Source organism: Artibeus jamaicensis, unplaced genomic scaffold (assembly GCF_021234435.1).
Source record: "Artibeus jamaicensis isolate MK-2021 breed Jamaican fruit bat unplaced genomic scaffold, CSHL_Jam_final scaffold_754, whole genome shotgun sequence".
NCBI classification, from domain to species: domain Eukaryota; kingdom Metazoa; phylum Chordata; class Mammalia; order Chiroptera; family Phyllostomidae; genus Artibeus; species Artibeus jamaicensis.
In genome coordinates this window covers 8,373,676-8,396,347 of record NW_026522054.1, presented here as the reverse complement: position 1 = coordinate 8,396,347, position 22,672 = coordinate 8,373,676, and the positions used below count along the sequence as shown (strand labels likewise).

Sequence of the window (22,672 nt, the reverse complement as noted above, 5' to 3'; positions counted from 1 at the left end):
GTGCAGAAGTCACGGAGGAGGGGGCCAGGCTGGTACCTTCTCGTCCAGGGCCTTGTGGTGCTCAAACAGAGACTTGAGGGCCTTCAGAACCTCCACCTCACTGGAGACCCCTGACGGTGACTGGGCCTGGCGTTTCACCACAGTCATACGCAGCGAGCGCTCGTGGCGGGACACCAGGCACTCCAGGTGCTCCAGGAGCAGCTGGCCGGGAGTAAGGAGGCCGGGGAAGGGCCCAGGTGAGCACAGCCGGGTATACCCCATGCCGGCAGCCCTAGCCTCTCCCCTGGGACCCCGACTGCAGGTGACAGCCAGCGCTGATGGTGGAACCATCTGGCTGTCACCCCAGACACAAGGCGGGGATGCACCTGGCCTGGCCACGGGGTCCACCCCACACACATGCCAGGTCACGCCGCTCACCCTCGTGTTGTTCCGCTCTGCTTTCAGCTCCGATATCTCTTCCTCTCGCTCTAGAAGCTGCTCCCGACACAGGCTCAGCTCCCGGGTCAGGGTGGCAAATTCCTGAAAACCCCACAGCCCCTCACTGGCTGGGGCTCCTCTGACCCTGCCCCCGGATCACTGCCTTTCCATCCAGGCCCAGGGAGGTCACGCCTGTCACACCCTGGCAGGCCCGGCCGGTGCTGGCTCACACCCCTGCACTCACTCTGTCACAGGACTCCACAGCACACGAGGGCCACCACCCCCAGCAGACTGGTGCTCTGTCCTCGCCCCTCCCCCAGCGCTGCCTGGTTCAGCCCCCAGAATGCCTCCCACCTGCCTCCCCAACTCAGCCCACCTGACACAAAGCACAGCGTTGTCGGGAGTATTTCCAGCTTGTCTCACGGCTCCTTTCCATTTGCCCTAATACCTCATCAACCTGAGTCACCTGCTGTTTCCACACCTTTGCTGCACAGGTCCCCCCCCCACCCCCCGGAGAACCCAACCCTCTGTCACCACGTGAGGGGATCACATCCCCCTCAGGACCTGCCCAGCCCCCCCGCTCTGAAAACCACCCGGAACGGTGGGGAGAGCACCCACCACACACCAGGCCTGTGCCAGACTCCCAGACAGGGCCCGAGACACGTGACCCCTGCCCCCACTGAGCTCCCGGTGCGGGGCTGGGGTGCAGTCTCTGCTCTGCCCCACACGCCATGTGATCTCGGACATGTCACTGAACCTCCTCCCTCTGATCCGGGAGGCAGAGGCCCCGTCCTCCAGTGTCACTGTGAGGACCCAGAGAGCCACCTGCTCACACTTCTCCAGTCCCTGGGGCTCGTGTCTGTCTCAGTCCTGGGCTGTGAGCACCAGGGGTGGAGACGGGCTACCTGCCACCCCAATTCTGCCCCGGGGCCCCGTCGTGCTACTGAAAAGGTGACAACCAGACTCTGGGCCCACACTGGTCCCCACGTGGGGACAGGCCCGCAGCTGCGTGTTGAGCAGCCTGGTTCTTTGGAGCCTCGCCAACAGCGGGGCAGCCATGAGCCACTCACTGGTCTCAGGCTCTCATGTCATCGTCTGTGAGACAGACAGATGCTGGCAGCAGCAACACCTGCGTCAGAGCCACAAGGACCTGGGTGAGTCTCAGGGAGCACACACCGGTTGGTGCTGCTGCTGACCGAGGAGCGTGACAAGTGTCTGGCTCCTGCCTATTCTTCTCTGTGGAACACCTCTTGTTTTTTAATCTAGGTGATAAGAGGGGGCTCCCCACCCAGCACCTCCAAGAACAGGGTCTGGGGAGCAGCAGCCAGTCTCGGGTGCCACCTGCTGGCCACAGTGGCTCATTGCAACAGGCAACTCCAGCAGGGTTCCTGCCCGCATTTCTCCAGGGCACCAGAGTGCATCCCGCAAGGGGCTGAGGAGCCGTGGAGGCTCTGTGGATTCCACCCGCCCAAAGGCAGCTGCAATGCCCTGAGCTGAGGGTCCCAGGACGCTGGGCTCAGCAGGGTTGAGGAGGGGCAGAGAGAAGTGCCGAGGTCAGGCCTTACCTGGGGAAGGGCAGAGTTCAGGTGGCGCTGCAGCTGGTCACGCTCATGAAGAGCATCCTGGAGCTGGCCCTGCGTAGCCACCAAGGTCTCCTGACTCTCTCGGAGGGACTCCAGCAGCTTCTCCCGCTCATCCAGCATGTTCACCATCAGCTGCTCAAAGTTGGCGTCTGTATCGGCGCTGTGTGGGGGCCCCAGAGGGTCCCCCTCGTTGATTGTGGGCATCACCTCACACATGGTGGGGGTGGGCAGGGCCTTCTCTCATGGGGGACGGGAGGGGGGTCACAGGACTGGCACCTCCAGGAGGACTCAGTGCACAGGTCTCAGAGTGGGCAGCGCCAGGCGAATGGACAGGTGCACCAGGGCTTCTCCCGGGGCATCAGTTGCTCTTGCTCTGAAAGGGGCCAGGTGCCCAAAGCGCCCCTGTGGAATGGAGCCCAAGGACCTGGCTTAACTGGTCAGGGCTGGGGATGGGTGCCCCGTGTCCCCAGGCAGGCGAGCAGCAGCCGAGCGCGGCCATGGCGGGCAGCAGCGAGAGGGGCTGGAAGAGGCTCCCGTGCTTAGACTGAGCACTGGAGCCAGGCAGGGTCCCCACTGGGCCCAGCGACACCCATGGTCCTGGAGGGCAGTAGTCTGCGGGAGAAGAGACTGCCGTGAGGCCTGGCGGAGTGAAACGGGGTGTCCAGGGAGGGCGGAGGGAAGGAAGGGAGGTGCAGCCCCTTCTCGGCTTACTCAGTTCTCCTGAGGAATGCTCTGCCCACCCACAGCCTCTGCCCCCTGCTCCCACACCTCAGCTGTCAGAGTGCAACGCACAGGAGTGGCTCCCCCACTCACGTGGCTCCCTGGCCAAATATAGAAATGATTCAGTTAGCGGCAGGCTGCCCAGAGCCCTCCTGAGACCTGGGGTGGGAGAGGGTGGGGGGAGGAAACAGGGTCTCTGCCCCTCTTCCCCAGCTTGCACCCCACACTCTGGCCAAGGTAGGCAGAGAAGGGGCTGCAGGGCTGTCAGTGCCGCTGGGTCCCACACAGGGTGGCTCTGCGTGGGTCACTGGTGCACCACGGCTCCTTGGAGCAGCTTGGGCTGGCACACAGGCTCGGCACTCGGGGAGGAGGCTCTGGCTCAGCGCCCCCATCCCGGACCCTGGCATGCAGCCTCAAGTGTTCATTCTGCATTCACTGCTGGGCAATCCAGGGGACCCAGGACGGACGTGGGGTGGGGCTGTCACTCTCTCAGGGCAGGGTTGGGGTGGGGGCTGCTCAATGCTTGGCATCTTCTCCCCCCCATGGAACTGCCCATTGCTGGTGCTGCCGGAAGCAGCGGCTGGGGCAGTTAGCATGGGCACAGCCTGGCTCCAGGAACGCCACGGGCCTGGCACGAAGATGCCCAGAGGTCAGGGCATGGAGGCGTGATGAGGAGGGCCGCATGCGGCTGGGGGTTTTCTGCCTGCAGCGGTTCTGACGTCCCTGCTGCTGGGAGGCCACCACCCGAGTCACATGCAGAGGGAGCTGCCCTCGGAGCCCCTGTGACACGAGATAAAATGTGAGGCGCCCCGCACCGCAAGGCCCCTCAAACAGTACTTTCCTTCCTTGCCCTTCCCCTGCCCACATGGGAGACACTGGGACAGCTTCTTCTCCACCCCTCAGGTGGCAGGCTGGGAGAGGACAGGACACGTGGGGACCCAGTGTGAGGTCGTAAGTCAGACACTGGGCTGAACCCAGCAGGAGAACCAAAGAAGGACCAAGCCTCTTCCACCCAAACCCACCTGCCACCCACCCCCAGAGTCCTGGTGATGCAGGCAGAAACAGGGACTGACAGGGAGGCTGGGGGGGAACGTGGGCCTGGACCACCCAGAGGCTAGGGAGCCAGCACGAGAACCGCAGAGCTCACTCCACAGCCACCCCTGAGGGCCCAGTGGTTACGGCAGGCATGTGTTTGCCCACACACATGCACACGGGAGAAGACAGGACATACATACATGTGGAGATACATGTGCTCCCAGACACACTCTGACCCATGGGATCCTGTCCCCAAGCTGACAGTCACCACGGAGGCAGAAAGTAGGACCCTGGTCTGCACCTGCCCCCCTCACTGCCACGTCCCTGCCCTCCCAAACGGCAGAGGCCAGACCTGCCATCTCACTGATGCTGACAGCCATCCCTCCCACACCCACCCACAGTGCCCAGGACCCTACTCCCGGAGGGCTCCACCTGTGAGGCTGAAGGCCGCACGGGCCCCCACACCTTTCCAAGCTCAGCACGGCCAGGTTCTCACCCCTCTCCCTCTCCCACACCTGCCCCAAGAAGAAATGAGGGCACGGAAGAGGAGGCCAGGCTGGGGCAGGAGCCCTTGTGTCAGAAAGCATGCTGAGGCGCTCAGGGACGCTGAGCGTAAAGGGACCCAGAGCTGGCGCCGAGGAGAGCAGCTGGGCGGCCCTGGGCTCGTCACCGCCTGCCGAGGCCTCTGCTGTAAGATGAAACCCGTGACCCGTTTTGCCCACCGTAGAGGGACAGACTCAAGGGTAAGCAGGGCCTGGAAACGCAGAATGCGCCACGACTGCAGGGGAGTAGGGCCCACCCAGTGGGGCAGGTAAGGGTGGGCTTGCGGGTGGGTTTTTGAAGCTCTTTACAGGAAAGGGCTGGGAAGTGTTCAGCCCGCCCGCTGTGACATGCTAGCTGGTCCAGCTTGGCCTCTTCCAAATCCTCCTGGTCATTCTGGCAACTGAGAAGCTGGCTGCAGTGCCACCAGCCCTCCCCAGCCTCCCTCCAACCAGGTGCCAGGAAGCGACACCACTTCCCCCAGCACCAGCACGTACATCCAGGTGCCCTGCTGAGGGCACCAGTGTGGCAGCCACAAGGGGGCCTCCTTCTGGCTATAGGACTCCATCAGCAGGCTGCCACCTCGACCCAGCATGGCCCTTCCACTCTGGCATGTCCCACCAGTGACACACTCATGTCCTGGTCCAGGGGCAGAAGCCACCCTCCCCAAAGCCGGCATTTGTGGGGGGTCTGTGGGTGACACCGCAGAAGGGGTCTCCAGGTGAGCAAGGGTGTGAGTGTGTGTAGAGGAAGGGGCTGGGCAAAACCAGGCCTGTGGGCTCACGAACGTGGTGGACACAAAACCTCCGAGGCCTCTAGGACTCCCCTGAACTTAGCCCTGCCTTTTCCTAGCGAACGGGAGGGATGGGCACTTGAGTCTGATGCTCTGGCGGGTCACACACTCAGGCTGGCTCCCTGCAGCCCTACCAGATGGCAGCCCCACCACTGCGAGAGAAAGCGGCAAGGGCCAGGCTGCCACCCTGCAGAGGCCATGGGGCCAGTGCCTAGCTGCCAGCGAGTGCTTAAATGCAGGGCCCACAAGCTGGGCCAAGAGGGAACCTCAGGACGTGAGCCCCTCGTAGCAAAGGGATAAAAGGAAGGTCATCCACCCTACCACCTAGTTACATTATATATACACGTGCTCCTAAAATCACAGTACACAATGGACATTCCTGTAACATACATGTAACTAACACTGTTCAGAGTTAAAGACCTAAACCCACACACCATGCTCAATGGGCCCTTGGGGGTTTCACTGTATTTACTGCCGACAGACTCGAATGACACCTCACTGAGGTGGAGCATCACTGTCCCAGGTCCTCAGAGGCTCCTCTGTTCCAGGTTGAATGGTTCCGGTTGCAGGGAGGCCCCGCTTCCGTGCAGTGCTACAACGATGCACTGAGCAGACTTCCACAGACCCCATGCTGAGCTGGGTCTTGTTATGGGTACCAAAGGCCCATACGATGCAATCCCAACCCTCAGGAAGTTCATGGCTACTTGAGAGAACGCAGCTACACAAGCAACAGTTGGACAGCACCCCAGGCAGAGGAGCATGTGACCGACCACCCAGCAGCTGGCACAGGCCGGGGGTCGGCCTGGGGGCCCGTTGCGGTCTAACCCACTGACTTTGCTCCTCCCCTCCCTTAGAGTGGAGCGGCTCCAGCGCAGACCTGTCTGGCCTTGGAGCTGGCGTCACCTGGAGAAACAGGAGAGCCTCGAGGGAGGCGGGGACTGCAGCACCCAAGGCTCTCTGAGGGCAGAGCTGTGAGCCTACTGGGTGATTCTTCGGGCTCTGGGGCTATACCATCCCAGCCCCTAGGAGCAACCCTTCAGAGTTTTTCTCCAAGTAACTTTTACTCTGATGGCCACTCAAAGGGGCACGTCTGCTCCTGCAAGCCAGCCCCACAGGCCTTCCAGAGCTAATTGTGGATCAGTGAGCTGGCAGGCCAGAGGGGGCACAGAGGGTGACTTCTGGCGGCTGCAGTGCCCCACTCCCTACCCTCCATGCTCCCAGGTCTCCACCTGGGACCTGGGGCAGCTTCCTGTCCATCAGTACCCCCTGCTCCATACCGAACCCTCCTGTGCAGCTCCAAAGCTCCAAAGACGACGCCGTGGTTCCACAGCAACCCATCCGAAGGCCTAAGCCCCAGCCAGAGGACTCCTGGTGAGAGGACCCCTGCCCCTGGCACGAAATCGTTTCAGCAGCTGCCATACATCCTGCAGCCCTCGGGGCCCCCAGCTCCTGCTGAGTCTGAGCCCTGCCTCACTGCCTGCTCAGCCCGACTCCTCACCCTGTCCCCAGCTCCCTCACCAGGGCTCTGGTCCTTCCAGAGCCTGACTGACAAGTCTCTCCAGCTCGGAGTCCGGAGTGAGGGAGCCCCGGGAGCCTGGCTGCTGGCCCTGCCCACCCCCAGCAGCACAGGCCCCAGGGCTCTGACATCAGGACGGCTGGGCAGCACTCACAGGGTGAGCAAGAGGGTGAGCACTCCCTCCACGCCCACTGCCATTCAGAGACTGGACATCCCACTGAGCCAGGGGTCACCACAGACAGCGGTTACCTGGCACAGCATCAGCCAGGTAACCACTGTGCCGGTCACTGTCCCCTTAGTCTGAGGTACCATGTGCCCCACACAGCCTCCTGAGGCCTCAGGACAAAATCCTAGAGAAGAGCCAGGGAAAGCTTTCCCACCGTGCCCCCTGCAGAGGCAGCAAGTTAACAGTGGGAGCGGGTGGGTGACTCAGAGTCCAGTTCGGACCCTTCTAATCCAATGACAATATAACAAAGGGGGGTGTGGAGGGGGGGTGGACAGAGTGCCTGCTGTGTGGCCTTTCAACTGCCCCACAGCCTTACATCGCTTCAAAGGACCCAGCAACTTGCACTGTGCCTGGTTTACAGTAAGTACCCAATAAATGTTTGCTGAATTGTGAACTAAGTACTAAGTATCAGTCCCATGGCCCCTGGAAAGGCTGAGGAGGTCCCTGAACCCTGGCTGCTGCAGGGTCCCCCTCAGCTCCCGCCGGGGGAGAGGACTCCCCCCCCCAAGCACAGCCGTGACCACTTGTTCACCACCGGCAGCAGCCGAGCAGCAGCGGCCCCTCTAACGGACACCGCCCGGACGCCTCCCTCAGAGGTGACATCAGCGCCTCCTGGCCGTCTGTCCCCCACCCCCATCCTTCTCAGAGACAAGCGCCCACAGCACATTTCCACGTCCTCCAGCCAGCCCGGGCCGCTCTCCTGCCGCTCGTCACCGAAAGCTGCAGGGTCTGCTCTGGGAAAGGCGCTGCGGGGTGGAAAGTCAGCTCTGCGCCCGCACCCTCCCAGCCCTTTCCCAGCAGCGCCACCCTCGCCCCCGCCTTGGCAGACCTCGGCGGCCCTGCAGAGACTGGCATCACAGGCTCTGCTCGCGTCCGGCAGCAGGAGGACAGGAGCCAGTGACAGGGAGAAGGGGCACTGCAGGTGAGGCAGGGAGGCTGAGGACCCCCACCTCAGGGGAGCCCGACGTCCTCGGACCCTCATGTGCCCCAGGTATCTCTAGGGCGGAGCTGACCAAGGAGCTGAGGAGCTTCTTCTTCACTCTCCTGGGACTGGGTGGGGGTGGCACAAGAGCGCAGTCCCTCCGGCTTCCATCAGACCCCCAGCTCAGCCCCCTCCTCCGAGGCCGACAGCGGGGCGCAAACTCCACCCCACACAAACTGGGCATCGCAGCCAAGCTCACCCCAAGGGCGGGGGGGCAGCCACGGTCCGCAAAGGGGGCGGAATCTACGTCTGCAGAGTGAGAGGGGGCTGATGCCAAACGCACGCGCCAGGCACTCCTCCCCAAACGGTGCAGCAGCCGGAGGGGGGAACATAGACATCCACCCCAAGCCCGGACTCTGGACCCTCACCTGCCTGCAGTCTCCGAAGACAAGACTGGAGACGCGTAGGTCGGCTCGGCATCCAGCTCCTGGCACTGCGGAGGCCTCACGAGTCCCTAGCCGGACACCAAGCAGCTGCAGCCTCCCAGGCATGTGCCCCGCCTCCTCCAGTGAGGCCCCGCCCCTCCCGTGAGGGCCCACCCCTCACGTGACCAAAGGCAGCTGCATCCTCCCAGGGCAGAGCCCCGCCCCCTCAACAGGTCTGACCCCACCCCCAAGAGGCGGGGCCTCTCAATACCCACCTCTCCCAGCAGCACCCCGCCCCCACTTGTGACCTAAGAGCAGCTGAGTGGCTGCGCACAGTCTCAGCTGGGCCAGGACCAGCGCTCCCAGGCTGCCTTGGAAACTCGCCCCCTCCCAAATCTAGGTGCTCTTTTCATCGGCTGGTCCCGACCTTGTGGTCAGTGGTTTTGTCCACTCTCACACCTCCTCCCTCTAGCCCATTTAGTACTTTCCCTTTGGTCACACCCATTTTCCAGTGGAGAAACTTGAAATCAAGACACATTTCTGTAATGTTTGTAAGTGAACAGGATCGCCTGTCTCCACACAGGCCCCTGGCGGAGCTAACACTGTTACTATGAAATGAGATGTCCCTGGCACATACAACCCACAGCAACCCCACGCCCCCGAGGTGGGGCCTGCAGCTTCCCGCACCTGCGCACTACACTGCGTGTGTGGGGGGGGGAGCGGCCGGAAGCTGCAGCTGCGTGCACTGCGTGCCTGTTTACAGCTACAGGACGAAGGCTGCAGTTCAGGTATGTGGGATATATAACCTGCCTTTTTTCTTTTGCTCCAATATAGTCACCATTTGGCTCAGTTTCCTGGAATCTTCGGTGGAAGGCAGAAAAATCTGAATAACTGTGATTTATTAGAGGGGTTAGAAATGAAATTTAATGTTTTCAGGACCATCAGAGCAGAATCAAGGTTAAGGAAGTGACGATCACAAACTAGATTTTACAGAAAAGTAGTGCAGAAAGCCCCAACTCCTGGTGACTGGGGGTGGGGGCTCTCACAGAAAGGAACTCCCTGGGACACTTCACATCCTTTCGATGAAACACGGGTCATTCAAGAAAAGGCCACGCACCCGGTGAAGGAGGAAGCTGAAGAAGGCACAGCATGAGTTGCCAAGTGTTGGTGACATCACTCTGAGGGTGCAGCTGAGGCAACACCTAGCGTTTTATCTACCACTCCGGCGCTGAGTCGGAACACACTGATGATGCCAAAAGCAGTTTTAGGGAGCACTTGTTTTGTTTTGTTTTTGCTACTAGTTCCCTTGTAAAGGGAACTCCTAAGTGGGGGGCAACAACCCAACGGACAGCCCCCTTCCGCTCCAGGGAACTAGGGGTCTGTGCTTCTCTCCTCCTGCCTCAGAGGCAACTTTTTTTTGAGATTTTATTTATTTTTAGAGAGGGGGAAGGAGGGAGGAGAGGGAGAGAAACATCGACTGGTTGCCTCTTGCACATGCCCCAACCCATGACTGGGAATCAACCTGCTCTCGCTTGGCAGGATGTCAGGGCAGAAGCAAGCTTTGATTGTAGGCAAGATTTGCAAGGTGCTTTCCATCTTCTGGTTTTTGTTTTTATCATTTAAATGACCAAATGCTGTTCCTCATGGCCCCAGGCTCGGCTTCAGCTCCATCCTCGGTGTGGGGAAAGGACAGCCGTGAGCAGAGGTATTATCAGCAGATGCAAACAGTCCTTAAGTAGAAGGGGCAGAGAGGACAGTAACGAAAGGACATACCAAGTTTGCAATATGGCATCAGCTGCCCTCAAAAGATGTTAGCAGTTAAAGAATGTGACCCTAACGTAACAGGGTGCAGCCAAGGGAGCCCCAAATAGGGATTTGTAATGGGGTCCAGAACTCAAGGTGTCTGGGAAATATTAGAAAAATATAAGGGATGTCCTGACCCTGCCCCACAAGGCTAAGCTGGGGGAAGGGACACATGGCACAGGGTAGTTGGGAGCTGTGTTACATAGCAACAGCTTTGCAGCTAACCTCTGGCATGGTCATACAACGTATCTATAACCTTTAACTGGTTGCATAGATACGTTAAATAGCTGTGGCCATGCTTTGAGCCAGGGGGATGGAAGTGACTTCCACCCAAGATGTAACTGGGAGGCAACTCCCAGCCCCCCATTACAGCGCCTGCATTAGAGCGTGGAGAAGACTGGCTCCACGCCATGGGGCCACACCTGCCCAGACTCATTACCACAGCCCAGAAAAGCTGGAATAATACAGGAATGCTGGCAGGTATAGCCGATGGTGGGAGGAGCTGGAAATGGGGCTGCAGAGGAAGACTGGCTTGGGGATTTAAACCCAGACACAGCAGCCACGTGAAGGGAGAACCACTTGGCTTTGGCAGAGTGAGGATCACGTGGCTTTGCAGTGCTCCCTTTTGCCACGTGGCTCAGGAAGCAGGAAAGACTTTGCCTGGAAGAAAAGGGGTGAAAGGACTCTTGCTGGTGGGCCATGAGAAGGGGCCACATAGCTTTGAATTAACTGGAGACCATGGTGGCAACACAGCTAATGGTGCCAGGAGCCCAAATCATGGACTTTTCTACTTCTTTTCCTGAGATACGGTACCCCAGATTAGGTCAGAGAGAGAAGGAAGGACTGTGTGTGTGTCTGTGGGTGTCCTAAAGGACTTTAATATTTTAATGAAGACATTAAGTCACTACTCTAAGTCTGTATAGCTTTAAATAAATATTTCCTTTCCTTTTCACAAATCTCTAGCATTGAGATATCTTTCCTCTGGTGGCAGGCATAGGGAACCTAGTGGGGGGGTCCTTTTGGTAATAGTATATCGTACACCCACCTTGGGTCTGTTCTGTTACACTAACGCTCACCTTGTGGCTATACCCAGCTCACAGGCTAATGAGGGGGGGGATGCAGCAGTTATCTTGTTGGCAAAGTATCCCAACCTCCACGCTCCCCTCCGAGCACACCAGCCCCAGCAAATGGTCTGAAGGTAGCGTCCCTACGGTGAGGACACTCGGGGCAGTGGGTCTGGCAGGGCAGGGCAGGGTGGGAAAGTCACTGAGCACTTCCAGCTCAGGAGGCTGGTTTCAACACGGAACATATTTTTAATGGCCTTCAGTATAATCAATGCCTTTCTAACAATTCAGTGAAAATACCACTATCTTTCCTGTATTAACTTTCTTGGTTTTACTTCACTTAAAAAGACTTAAAAAGACTTATTTAGCAGCCTCTTTCATCTTACGCACCCTCAGACTGATTAGGGATAAGGTGTACCACAATCCAGTTTTTTACAACTCTGACTTCTACGTCTGTGCACTCTGCCTGCTCCCTTGCCAGCAACAATCACAAGAAAAACAAGACTGACCTTCTAAGTGGGGCAGCAGAGCCTGGGTGGGAGCCCTGCCCATGTCACTGAGTCCATCCCCTCGACCACAGAATGACAGCAGTGCCACCTGCCCCACAGGACAGTGAGGATCAGTGCTGTTCTGTGAAGTTCCCAGCACAGGGCCAAGGGCATAGTCACTGTCATCACTGCTGTCAGCCCCGTGCAAAAACAAACCTAAATCCAAGACTGGCAAAAGAATATTTATGTGATAAACACCCAAAAGTTGTTTTTCAAGAAAAGTACACAAGTCAAGCTTACCAGATTCTGAAAACCCTGTCACCTGCTTTATTTCTGGAGAAGGGGAAAGAGAAGAAATACTTGAATTTGAGGGGCAGCTAAACTGGCAGCAACCACAGCAACAAGCCTGTGCCTCTCGGATTCCTCTGGTCCACAGGGAATGCCTCAACTTCCTAGACCAGAGATTCAAGAGTCTAACTTTTCCCCAGAGCAAGACCATTGGGATAAAGGATCAAAGGACCAACTCAATAGCACCAAATGGGGTTTAACACAGAAAATAGGGCCTGGTTTCTCCTTTCACACAAAATCCTTACATTAAATATGTTCATAAGTCACGGTTATGTTTCCTCTTACGTTCAGAGAACATGAGGTCCAACCCGTCCCCGTCCCCAACAGGAGCACGTGCGTCACTAAGCAGATAAACAATCCAGAGCCCCTTCAGCCGGGACTCGTGACGGCCGCTGGGGCAGCCGAGCCCTGCCTGCCACGGGGCGGGGCGAGGCGCAGCGACTACGCTCTCAGGGAGAACGGGTACTGAGGGTGCCACCAGTCAAACAGTCGGACGCTGTGCACCGGGTCCAAGACGACCTGCACGCCCTGCTCACTGCGCAGCTTCCGACCACCGTGGACCGGAGAGTCTTGGAACACCAGTCTCACTCGGTGATGCCGCATGTCCGTGCTCACATTGACTGTAAACTGGAGGGAAAAGTGCATTCCATGAGATCCCACAACCCAATGACACCACTGTCCCCTCACAGTCCACTCTAACACGACACAGTCCTCACCAAATTCACACTGGCAAGGCCCCAAGATAACCTCTAAGTTACGATTCCAACACCTTCGCAGACACAAAATTAAAGGTGATTTTATCAGTTCGTGGCTTAACATATTTAGACTATGCTACAGAACGCCTCTCGGACAGCGGGGTTGCACGCAGACTCCCACCCAAGCCAACTTTAAACACTGGGTTGGAGCTGTAAGGGATGACTTGAAGGGATTTTGATGAGATACTGTTGAGCAAGTCAGGCAAGATACATGAAGCACACACCTGACCCCCATTTTTTGATAAAATACACCATGAAAGCTCTAAATATGGCCGTACATGTGCAGGTCTGCAAAGAACTGCACGAGTCTGAAGTACAGGGAGCACGAGTGCCGTGTAAGTAGGTGTTTCACGTGGCTTAACGGAGGGCCGGGGGCCATACGCCCCTTTCCAGACTTCCCTGGAGAGGGCGTGCACGTGACCCAGGAGAGCAGTCCCAAAGAGCAGCCAAAATAATTTTAGGACTGTATAAATGTAACTACTCCTTAACTGTTAAGGAGTTGCAATTACATTTGGCCCTTTGAAGGCAACCTCAAGGCTGATGTGGCCCCCAGGGAAAATGAGTTTGAAACCCCTGCCCTAGGAGAAGGTCACTCTATGTTTTAACATTGTATGTATTACGCCAGCCAGGCAGCTCAGCTGATTAGAGCAATGTCCCGATGTGCTAAGGTTGCGGGTTCAATCCCTGGTCATGGCACACACAAGAATCCACCAATGATGCATCAGTAAGTGGAGCAACAGATCAATACTTCTCTCTCTTTTTCTCTCTCCCACTTTTTAAAAAAAAGACTTTTATTTTATTTTTAGAGAGAGGAAAAGGGAGGGAGAAAGACAGGGTGAGAAACATCAGTGTGTGGTTGCCTCTCACGTTCCCCCCACTGGGAACCTGACCAGAACCCAGGCATGTGCCCTGACTGGGAATCAAACTGCAAACCTTTGGTTCACAGGCTGGTGCTCAATCCAGTGAGCCACACCAACCAGGGCTCAAAAACACTTTTTAAAAATGTTCTAAAATATATACGCATGTATGAAACCACCGTGCAGCCTCATCCCTGTCCCCACGCGATGATGCCTCTCAGACATCAATGCTCGTCACTCGGGAGAGGCAGAAGTGCCCCTGCACTGGAGAGAGCAGAGGTAACGTGCCCTGACACGCAGAGAGCTCCTCCACAAGTCTGTCTGTTCCTGACATGCAAGTCTACTCTCAGACTTTTTAAAATCTTCACCAAAGCTTTCTTCTCCGGAGGTTAAATGTACAGATTTCTCTGAAACCTAGGCGCCGTCCAACTGTGTGCCAGAGCTGCGCGGACGCCCTGTTCCCACTCACCAGAGTGAATATCATGCCCATGACGATGGGAATGAAGATGAAATTGAGGGTGGTGACCTGCAGGAGGCAGCAGTCCTGGTCGGGGTTGGTGTGCACATCTTCGTACTGAACGGGAGGCTGCAGCACCCCAATGCACTTGCTCTTTAATCTGGGGGACTGAGGGGAACAGAATTCATCTCATGCTGTAGAGCGACTGTTTAGGGCTCGAAGACTCTACCAAGGGAAATTTCACAGCTCACAGGATGCCATGAGACCCATGCTTAGGATTTCTCCTCTCTCTTCATGCATATACTGGTTCCCACACAGATCAAGGAAACCTGCCCTTTGAAAGCAGGGGCCCTCGGATGAGCAACATGGCAGGGGTACAGTGCTGCATCCCCCCGGCAAGAGGTGGAAACGTGCAGCTGTGTCAGAGGCGCTCCGACGTCGGGAGGATGGCCAAGTCCCTGTCACACCTTCCTCTCCCCTCCCATTTCACACACATGCGGCACATAAAAACCCACACTCACTCTGGGGTGGGAAGTGCACAGCCATTTGAAAAATGACACTGACACTCCACCCTCAACATGAACAGACACACGTGTATCACCACAATATTCTGATCATATTCAAGAAAATTAACAAAAATGTCATGTCATATAATATCCTCAGAATATTCTACTTTAGTTGTCCCTAAACATCTCATACGGCTGTGTTCACAGACCTAGTACACACTCAGGGGCCCCTCCCTCACCCGGCTGTCCTTCATACAGGACAGCTCCCTCGTAATTTCTCTCCATGGCATCACTACAAGTTTTGATGTCATTTGACTGCAATAAGGCAACTTTGCACTGAGTTGAATTTACTAGAACGAGATATCTGAAAAACCAAGGAGATACAACTGCATACCTGTTTTTTGAACTTGAAGTTGAATTCCCACATTGGCTCCTGTCTGTTCCCAACAATCTTTCTGCACCAGAAAAGTAAGCACTGTAAGAAAATAAAAATAAAATAAACCAAAAATAAACAAAAGACAGAAAAGGGAAAAATCAAAATAAGGTAATAAAAAAGCAGCAGCAGAAACCTTTCTGTTTGCCATCTCTGAAGCCAGCCACAGTCCCAATGCTGCGAACCCACTCTGGCCCCAGTGGAGACCCCCCGACCCCCGATCTGACTGGTGCCACATGGAGAGAGGGTCCCGGGGCTCTTCAGCAAGGAGAAGAGGGACCAAGGTAAGTCAACCTCTGAGGCTGTGAAGGTAGCCCCTCCTGTTCTCATCTTTAAAGACAAAACATGGCCTCTAGGGACTGGGGCATTCTCTGATTCAGCAGGCCACTCCTCTACATTGGAACATAAGCAGCCACTGGGCAAGATGGTGACAAAGGCAGGCAGATGGCCGGCCCTAAAACACACAGGGGCAAGCCACTCAGGGCCCTCTGGGAGCGGACAGCGGTGTGGATGCTGCAGAACTGGGCTGAGCTCAGCACACACCGCGGTAAAAGGCAGGCTACAGCTAAGGTTAAGCACAAGAAGTCAAGTACCTCCCAGGGGGCAAGGGGTGGGTCGTCCGCCGTGCCAGCTGTCCTGCCCTTCAGACGTGCCCTGCACATCCTGATGTTCCATCAAAAATAATGGGCTTGGCTTTAAGGGGCAAACACTTCTGCTGCCATCACAACGGCTCCAGTGTCCCACACAAGCTATGCTACTGAAAAGAGAGAGAGGGAGAGTCGTGTACAAAAAGCTGGCGTTGGGACATGGGGCCACTCCTTCAGGCATGCTGGCACCTCTCAGAATGCCATGCAACTTGGCTGTACAAGTCGCCAGGCCATGCATGGGACAGCTGCCAGTGCAGGTCCCACATCCTCCTCGAATGATCTCTTAACAACAGGCACAAAAGCAGCAGCCTGGTGGCCCCGGGTTCATTCCCTGGATTATACCATAGCTATCATTCCACACTGGCTCTTTAGAGTCCACTTTGAAAATTACTGCACGGTGTTAAGTGTGAGAAGACACAGGTCCCTTAGGACTGGGCACTGGAGCCGCTACGAGGTGTCAGCACGAGTTTGCCTCACGCTGCTCTGCTGCCAGCAACCGGCCTACCCCTGGCAGGTCAGCTCTGAGATGGGCCCTCCTCTGACGCTGCCACTGTCTCTGGGGGCGAAGACTGGGAATGGGACGCGACACACTGCCTACTCACGTGACAAGGAGAAGCAGCTGCTGGGTGAAATTCTACCCCTGCCCTGCACCCATCAGCTGGTATGACATTACACTGAGCTCAGCCCACAGCCCTGACCACCTGCATCTGCAACCCTGGGAGGAACCCGGACAAATGACCTAGAAATCAGCAGTACCCTCTGGTCAGCAGGTATCAGGTCCAATACTATCACACGAGGGCTACACTAGGGGAAAGAGTCTCTGTAACACCCAAAGCATAAAAACAAAACACAAAAGAGGAAGTGGTACAGAACAACCAATTTTGTGTACACAGAGTAATAAAAATTATCCACAGACTCAAAAACTACAAAATTTAGACAATATTAGTTCAGGTGCAGGGGGTGGGGGATGCGGGAATGAGACACTGACTTGCCCATATCATCCTACCTGCTGTGCTAGCCCAGCTGGGCAAAGGTGCACTCACTAAGGATTTCATTAGGAAGCAAAAAGAAAGAAAACGGACTAAAGGTTAACACACCTACGTGCAGATCAGAATGCCAGCAACTTGAATAGGACGTCTGAGTGAAAAAATGCTGGGGAAATTCCACAGCACAAGTAGCAGCCCGGACACAGAAGGATTTAGAGCGCTGGAGGCCCTGGCTGGGAGCACCTCCTGGTCTTTTAAACCACCTACCACGGGGCCTGGCAGCAGTGGGCACGTAGTCAATGCCAAGGGAGCGAGGTCTACACCAGGACCTCGAAGGAGGCCAACAAGGAAGGGGATCCCAGACGTCAAGGTCATAACAGAGAGAGAACTAGCGGGCTGCTCACGGTGTATCTTTGCATCGTGACAAAAAGCACGTCTCAAGAACTGCAGTTCAGACCTACCATCCAAATTGTGTTTTTCCTAGCTCAAACCATCCCAGCCACCTAACCCAGTACAATGCACAATGCGCAAAAACAAGTTACAATAAAGAAGGTAAGGAAAATGTGGCTAAAACCACAAGGGAGCTAGGCTGGCACAGCAGGGACGCCTTGGAGAGTGAACGTTAGTCCCCTAGAAGCCTCGAGCCTGCAGCCCGAGCCCTCCCCACCACGGAAGCCGGAGGCAAGCCCAAGGACAGGCCCACCACACAGGGCCCAACACGGACACTCACTCACTTTGGAATTCTTTAAGGTGCTGGGTGTGCTCTCTGGAATGGCTGGGTTTCTGGAGACTCGGGCAGCGAAGGGCTCATACATGTGGTACAGAGACCGGATCACGCACGCCCGGAGGCAGCGCAGCTTCTCCATGGACTCTGGTCGCAGGCGCAGAGGCAGGGAGGCATCCAGCGTGTAGTGCCTGCAACAGGACACGTGACTCCCACCACCGTGTGGCCTGTCTCTCCTGCTCCACGTCAGGCTCCTATGACTCCTCATCTCTGCACGGTGTCACCAACCAGTGATCAGCTTGCCCCCGGGGCTCACTCACACACAAACCACCAGCTCCCCCACTTCTCAGCTATGCTTGCTTCGACATGTGAGACCCAGTGCACACCTGTGCTTCTCCATCCTTTTGAAAATTTGTGGTCCTCAGTATCTCACTCTAAAGAAGCACAAGTCTTCGCCCTGACAGCACACTTCAGGCCGTGCCTTGGGGAAGGGCCACCAGGTTCTCCTGGCACACGTCTCTGCTCCCTTCCTGCCACATTACCACTGACCCTTTTCACCTTCGCTATGCTTCTGCAGCCCTCTCCCCACCAGTACGACCGGCTGTATGACTGCACGCAGGACAGCGTGCATATGAAAGCCACACGGGACTTCTGGGTGACTAGCAGACCTAAGAAACTAATCCAGTTGAAGAGGCCAAGAGATAGGCAGCTGCAGCTTTTGAACACTTAGCTGAGATAACCCCCTGAGAAAAAATCAAAAGACAATTCTTCTGAAACCTGAAGCAAGACTTTTTGCTACAAATGGACACTGGATGAGGGGAGCAGACAACCACAGCGAAGACAGTTACCTGGATGAACTAATACTATCAATTTTAAGTTAGAGAGGGCTCAAGCAGTCCGAAGCCAGGCTCACACCTGGCATGGAGTAGAGAAAGTGCAAAGATCTCCATCCTGGGAGCAGGTCCACACCACAAACAGCATGAAATCAGACAACAGTGAGCTCCCTGTGGCCGCACCTTCGGTACAACCTGGTCCAAAAGGCAGCAGTGCAAGTGACAGTCCAGGCATTCTTACAAATCAGGGAGAAATTCACAATGTCCTCAGGACGGATGTAGGAGGCCAGCAGCAGCCAAATATCCATGGGGTACTCTTCTCCTCCAGCCTCGTCCAGGTCTTCTAAAACAGAAAAAGGAGCTACAATGTCTGACCTATTACACACAGATCTAAAGATCCCCAATCATGGCAGGTCTCCCAGACTTTACAGCTGAGAGAAAGGTTTTAAATAGGCCCAAGGCAGCCTATCAAACTCATCACTTCCTGCTTACTCAAGCTGCTGGACACTTTTGCTTCCTGTTGCCAAAGTGAATGGGTCTTGTGGGTTTTTTATTTTTCTTTTTTATTTTATTTGTATTCAAGTACAGTTTTCTGTCTTTTACTCCCATCCCAGCCAGCCCTCCCCACCTCCCTCCCATCTCCACCACCCCCTTGTTTTTGGCCATGTGTTCTTTAACACTTGTTCCTGTAATGGGTCTTGTTTTTTAAAGCCTTGATTTAACAATTACTTATACGCTATTTTGAAGTTTACAAAGTAACTATGCATACAGTAAACCATTCCATTCTAGTAATTTTTCAACAGAAGTAGGGAAAATATCACTGAGCCCATTTCACTAACAAGAAACCATACCCCTGCCACCCAGACTTTCTGGTTCTGGAGTTCAGCTTTGCCCTTAAGCTTCCTCACTGTCCCCACCCTCCAAACATGTTCTTCAGTTCAGTTGACAAAACAAAGCCGGTTTTAAGATGCTATGAGGAAAACCTGGAAGTGCAAACTGAATTAAAAACCAGGTAAGTTACAGTACTCTCTTCATCACTCAACAGCCACCTGCAAACATATTTTTCTTCTAGTTCTTCCTGATTTCATTGCCAGTCTGACCTATGATCTTAGCCACACGCATTCAGTATTCAAAGATACTGTTTTAATGCATCCCACCTCTTCCATCAGACCTCATTAATGTTAATTCTATTGACTCTGAGGTTCACCATATTATCGCAGGTCCGAGTAAAAATTCACAGTCCACAAACAGGCACCTGAATCTGGGCTAATCCTATCTCTAATCTTTAACTCAGACCTCATCATATAACTGTGCAAAAATCAGCTTTCTTCCATCTCTTTCCCAGTCAAAAGTCCCCTGCACCACCTGCTCAAAGCTGCCCCTGCTTTTTTGCTAACTACTTCCTACAGTTCTGTGACTCAGTCCGGTTCTCATCTTGGACTCTTCACATCAGACCAATGCCTCTGAAACATCCTCTTTCTGGGCCCTATCCTGTCTCGTAATCATTTAGGGCTCAGTCTACTATGTGTGGGCCTGGCTTACCCCACATGAAATCTCGCTCTGAAAGAGAAGGCAAGTGACTGTCAGAATCCCTTCCGCTGAGACGACCCATCAGAACTTTTACAAAGCAGAGGGCTTTAAAAATTTTTGTTTTTAGGATCCAAATTCAGTAATTACTGAAGACCTACATTTTAAACATAACTATTAAGAAATTTCAGCCCTGGCTGGTGTAGCTCAGTGGATTGAGTGCGGGCCTGCGAACCAGACAATCGCGGTTCTATTCCCAGTCAGGGCACATGCCTGGGTTGCAGGCCAGTTCCCTGCAGGCCAGTTCCCAGCAGGGGACGCACGAAAGGCAACCGTACATTGATGTTTCTCTCCCTCTCTCCTTCCCCTCTAAAGATAAATAAATAAAATCTTAAAAAAAGAAAAAAAGAAATTTCACAATGTAGGAAATGAAATTAGCAGAGGAAAGCTTCATAGTATATTCAACCCTGTCCCACTACTGAGATTCAAACTTGAATTCTCCACTCCTCTCCCCTCTGGGATTATGGAAAAAGTGACAGCTTCAAGTTGTCACCACACAACCAGTCAACCAGCAGAGAGCAAGCCCTGCACCTCTGTGCCTCTTGGATTTCTTTTTTCTGGAGACGGTCCTCTCCTGGATGTTCTCCTCTGGGGTGTCCATCTCATCACTGCTGTCGGTGATGTCGCAGGGCTCACCGGCCCCAGAAAGAGCTTCCACCGCAGGAACCTGAGAGGCTTCCAAGCCACAAAGAGATTTTACTAGAAGAAAATAAGAGAAGAGTGAGAAAGCAGAGTCCCATCCAGAAATACAAAGGGTGTAAGCAGAATATCAGCCATCCATGAGGGGGGGAAATTTTTTTAAAAAGCAGCAGCAGCAGCAAAAAGCAGCATTAGGGTCTTCTGGAGAAAGCTGAGAAAAGCTTTAGTTTTCTCTAACAAGAGAAAAAACTGAGCATTCTAAATACAAAAAAAAAATTTGTAAAGTTCTGGGCAAACCAACTCCTAGAGAGTGCTAACCCTAACCTGAAGAAAAAGGGAACACATTATTCCCCCATTATAAACGCCGCGAAAGGAGGGAGCTGCTGTCATTCGCGTAAATTCTGAGGACCAGCGTCTGAGAGGCATTGAATCCAATTTAACCATGTTTCTGAGTTGGAGATAATTGGTGTCCTAAAAACACAAGTCTCAGGGATACGTGAGGAAGCAGCTTGCAAGTAAGAGAAGCGTGGGAGAAGAAGAATACTTCAAGGCTCTTACACGAAAAGCAAAGGGCAGAGCATGCGTGAACGGCAGGGAAAGACTAAAAGCCAAGGAGGTATCGGACACCAGAGCGCACGCAAAGGTAGATATTTCTGCTGCACAAAATGCTGGCGCTCCAGGCTACCCCGCACCCTCCCCGGAACCCACTGCGCGATCGTGGAGAGGGCAAACGCGTTCACGGACGGTGCCCGAAAAACTGCAGGAAAAACAGGGACAGGGCCCCAGGCTCAGCCTCCGCGACCGTGTCCAGGCTCGTCAGGAGCCTACCTTCCTGCTGAATGGCGTTGGCGACGGCTTTCTTGACCCGCCCAGACCTCACGACGGCAGGGTCCGAGTTGGCGTAGTCCGCCACGGTCACTGAAACGAGCGGCAACCCTCAGAGAAGCGGCCTCCAGCCCGCGCCGCCCCGCCAGCCCCCTGCGCCCCCAGGCCCGACCGCAGCCTCAGCCTCCCAGCGCCCCCGCCGTGCGCCTACCTCGTCCAGAGCAGGCGTCGTGGGCCCGGAACTTCAGTCGCTTCCCTCGCTTGGGCATGGCGCCCGTGTCGGGGCGAGGCCGGCCTAGCGGGCCGGGACCCCGGGCCATGTCTCGGGCACCAGGGCCGGCTCCAGGAGCCGCAGGTCAACTCCGTCCGGCTCCGTGGCCATCCCGCCCCGCAGCCCGCAGCTCTCGCGATGACTCAGGCCGAACCCGCGTCGCGTTGGCAAGACGTTTCGCTTCGGCCGCCAGTCACCGCCAGGCGTAGGGGTACGTCATCATCGAGCGCCCAGCGCCCGCCTGAGACAGGATTGCGCGATGGTAGATGGTGTTGGGGTGTTCTCGCCGGTCGTTCCACCCTGAGGGGTTTGCTGTCTCGGGCCCGGAATCCACGCCCTGTGGATCAGAGCTGAGTGTCCGCAGGGTCCCGTCCTTACAGCCCTGCTCAGCTCCTGTGGCTTCGTTCACAGAGTCCATCTATCTCACTTGGTTTTCCGTAGTAGCTAAATGTGTACGTCATCGAGAGCAGTCCAAGAATGCAGGGAGGGAGGTGAGGATTGGAAAGGCAGAGATGAAGAGGGGGAAGAGTTGGAGGGAAAACCGTGTCTGGGATAAGCGAGAACTGGAAGTTGTCCAAGGAAATTGATAGCGGTAAGTTTGCAGAGATAAGACTTACCTGTTCTCAGATTGCCACACTTGGGAGCTCCGTTGTCATTGACTCAGTGTTTTCCACTGAGCAGGTGTCGAATTTATACTTAGGAAGACACCAATAAAACTTTTTTAAAAGATTTTATTTATTTACTTGTTTTTAGACAGAAGGGAAGGAGGAAGAGGGAGAGAAACATCAATGTATGATTGCCTCTCTGGGTACCCCATTGCGGACCTGGCCTGCAACCCAGGCCTGTGCCCTGACGGGGAATCGAACCAGTGATCCTTTGGTTTGCAGCCCTCGCTCAATCCACTAAGCCACAACAGCCAGGTCACCAATAAAACTTTTTTTATTTGGAGAAAAATATGGCCCAGTCACAGCCCACACTGTGGAATCTAGGTCAGAAACCCAGACAGCTGCCACCAGGACCTCCTCACCACTTCCTGGGGACCCCCGGCAAGGAGGTGGTGCTTGGTGTGAGTCGGGCGTGGTAGGGAGAACAATGGTTGTCAGGGTGGTGTCACCTGAGCAGGGCCAGCTTCCTCTTGCCTCAGGGGATGCATATTCTGGCCTCATCTCAGCCGTACCCCCCCCCCAGTTTTCTTCTTGACTTTGGGGGAAGTCCTGAACACTCAGAATGTGTGGAGTTCAATTCCTGTGTACACAGAGAAGAACAATCTCA

General features: G+C 55.2%; 2 protein-coding genes across 5 annotated transcripts in view; both read right to left on the bottom strand.

The window, feature by feature from the left end:
- PPFIA4 (PTPRF interacting protein alpha 4) overlaps positions 1-8,290 on the bottom strand; it is a 28,071-nt gene extending 19,781 nt beyond the window's left edge. The window contains exons 1-4 of the mRNA XM_053659608.1: positions 8,181-8,290; positions 1,983-2,612; positions 418-519; positions 37-201 (exon numbers count right to left, since the gene is read on the bottom strand). Coding sequence (XP_053515583.1) covers positions 37-201; positions 418-519; positions 1,983-2,216 — 501 coding nt within the window. The 5' untranslated portion in view covers positions 2,217-2,612; positions 8,181-8,290. The remainder of the gene's footprint in view (positions 1-36; positions 202-417; positions 520-1,982; positions 2,613-8,180) is intronic.
- A 3,546-nt stretch (positions 8,291-11,836) lies between these two features.
- TMEM183A (transmembrane protein 183A) lies at positions 11,837-21,551 on the bottom strand. Of its 4 annotated transcripts, none has more exons than XM_037161003.2 (8): positions 21,341-21,550; positions 21,133-21,222; positions 20,197-20,364; positions 18,262-18,418; positions 17,256-17,436; positions 14,850-14,930; positions 13,962-14,117; positions 11,837-12,507 (listed from the first exon to the last, which is right to left on the bottom strand). In XM_037161003.2, exons 1-8 carry the CDS (start codon positions 21,447-21,449, stop codon positions 12,322-12,324), a joined length of 1,128 nt encoding a protein of 375 aa, XP_037016898.1. In that variant the 5' UTR covers positions 21,450-21,550; the 3' UTR covers positions 11,837-12,321. The 4 variants fall into 4 exon arrangements, with proteins under 4 accessions (XP_037016898.1, XP_037016896.1, XP_037016899.2 ...); XM_037161001.2 differs by having other exon boundaries at positions 18,262-18,421; positions 21,341-21,549; XM_037161004.2 differs by having other exon boundaries at positions 12,413-12,507; positions 13,962-14,109; positions 18,262-18,421; positions 21,341-21,551.
- Between the last annotated feature and the right edge of the window lie 1,121 nt (positions 21,552-22,672).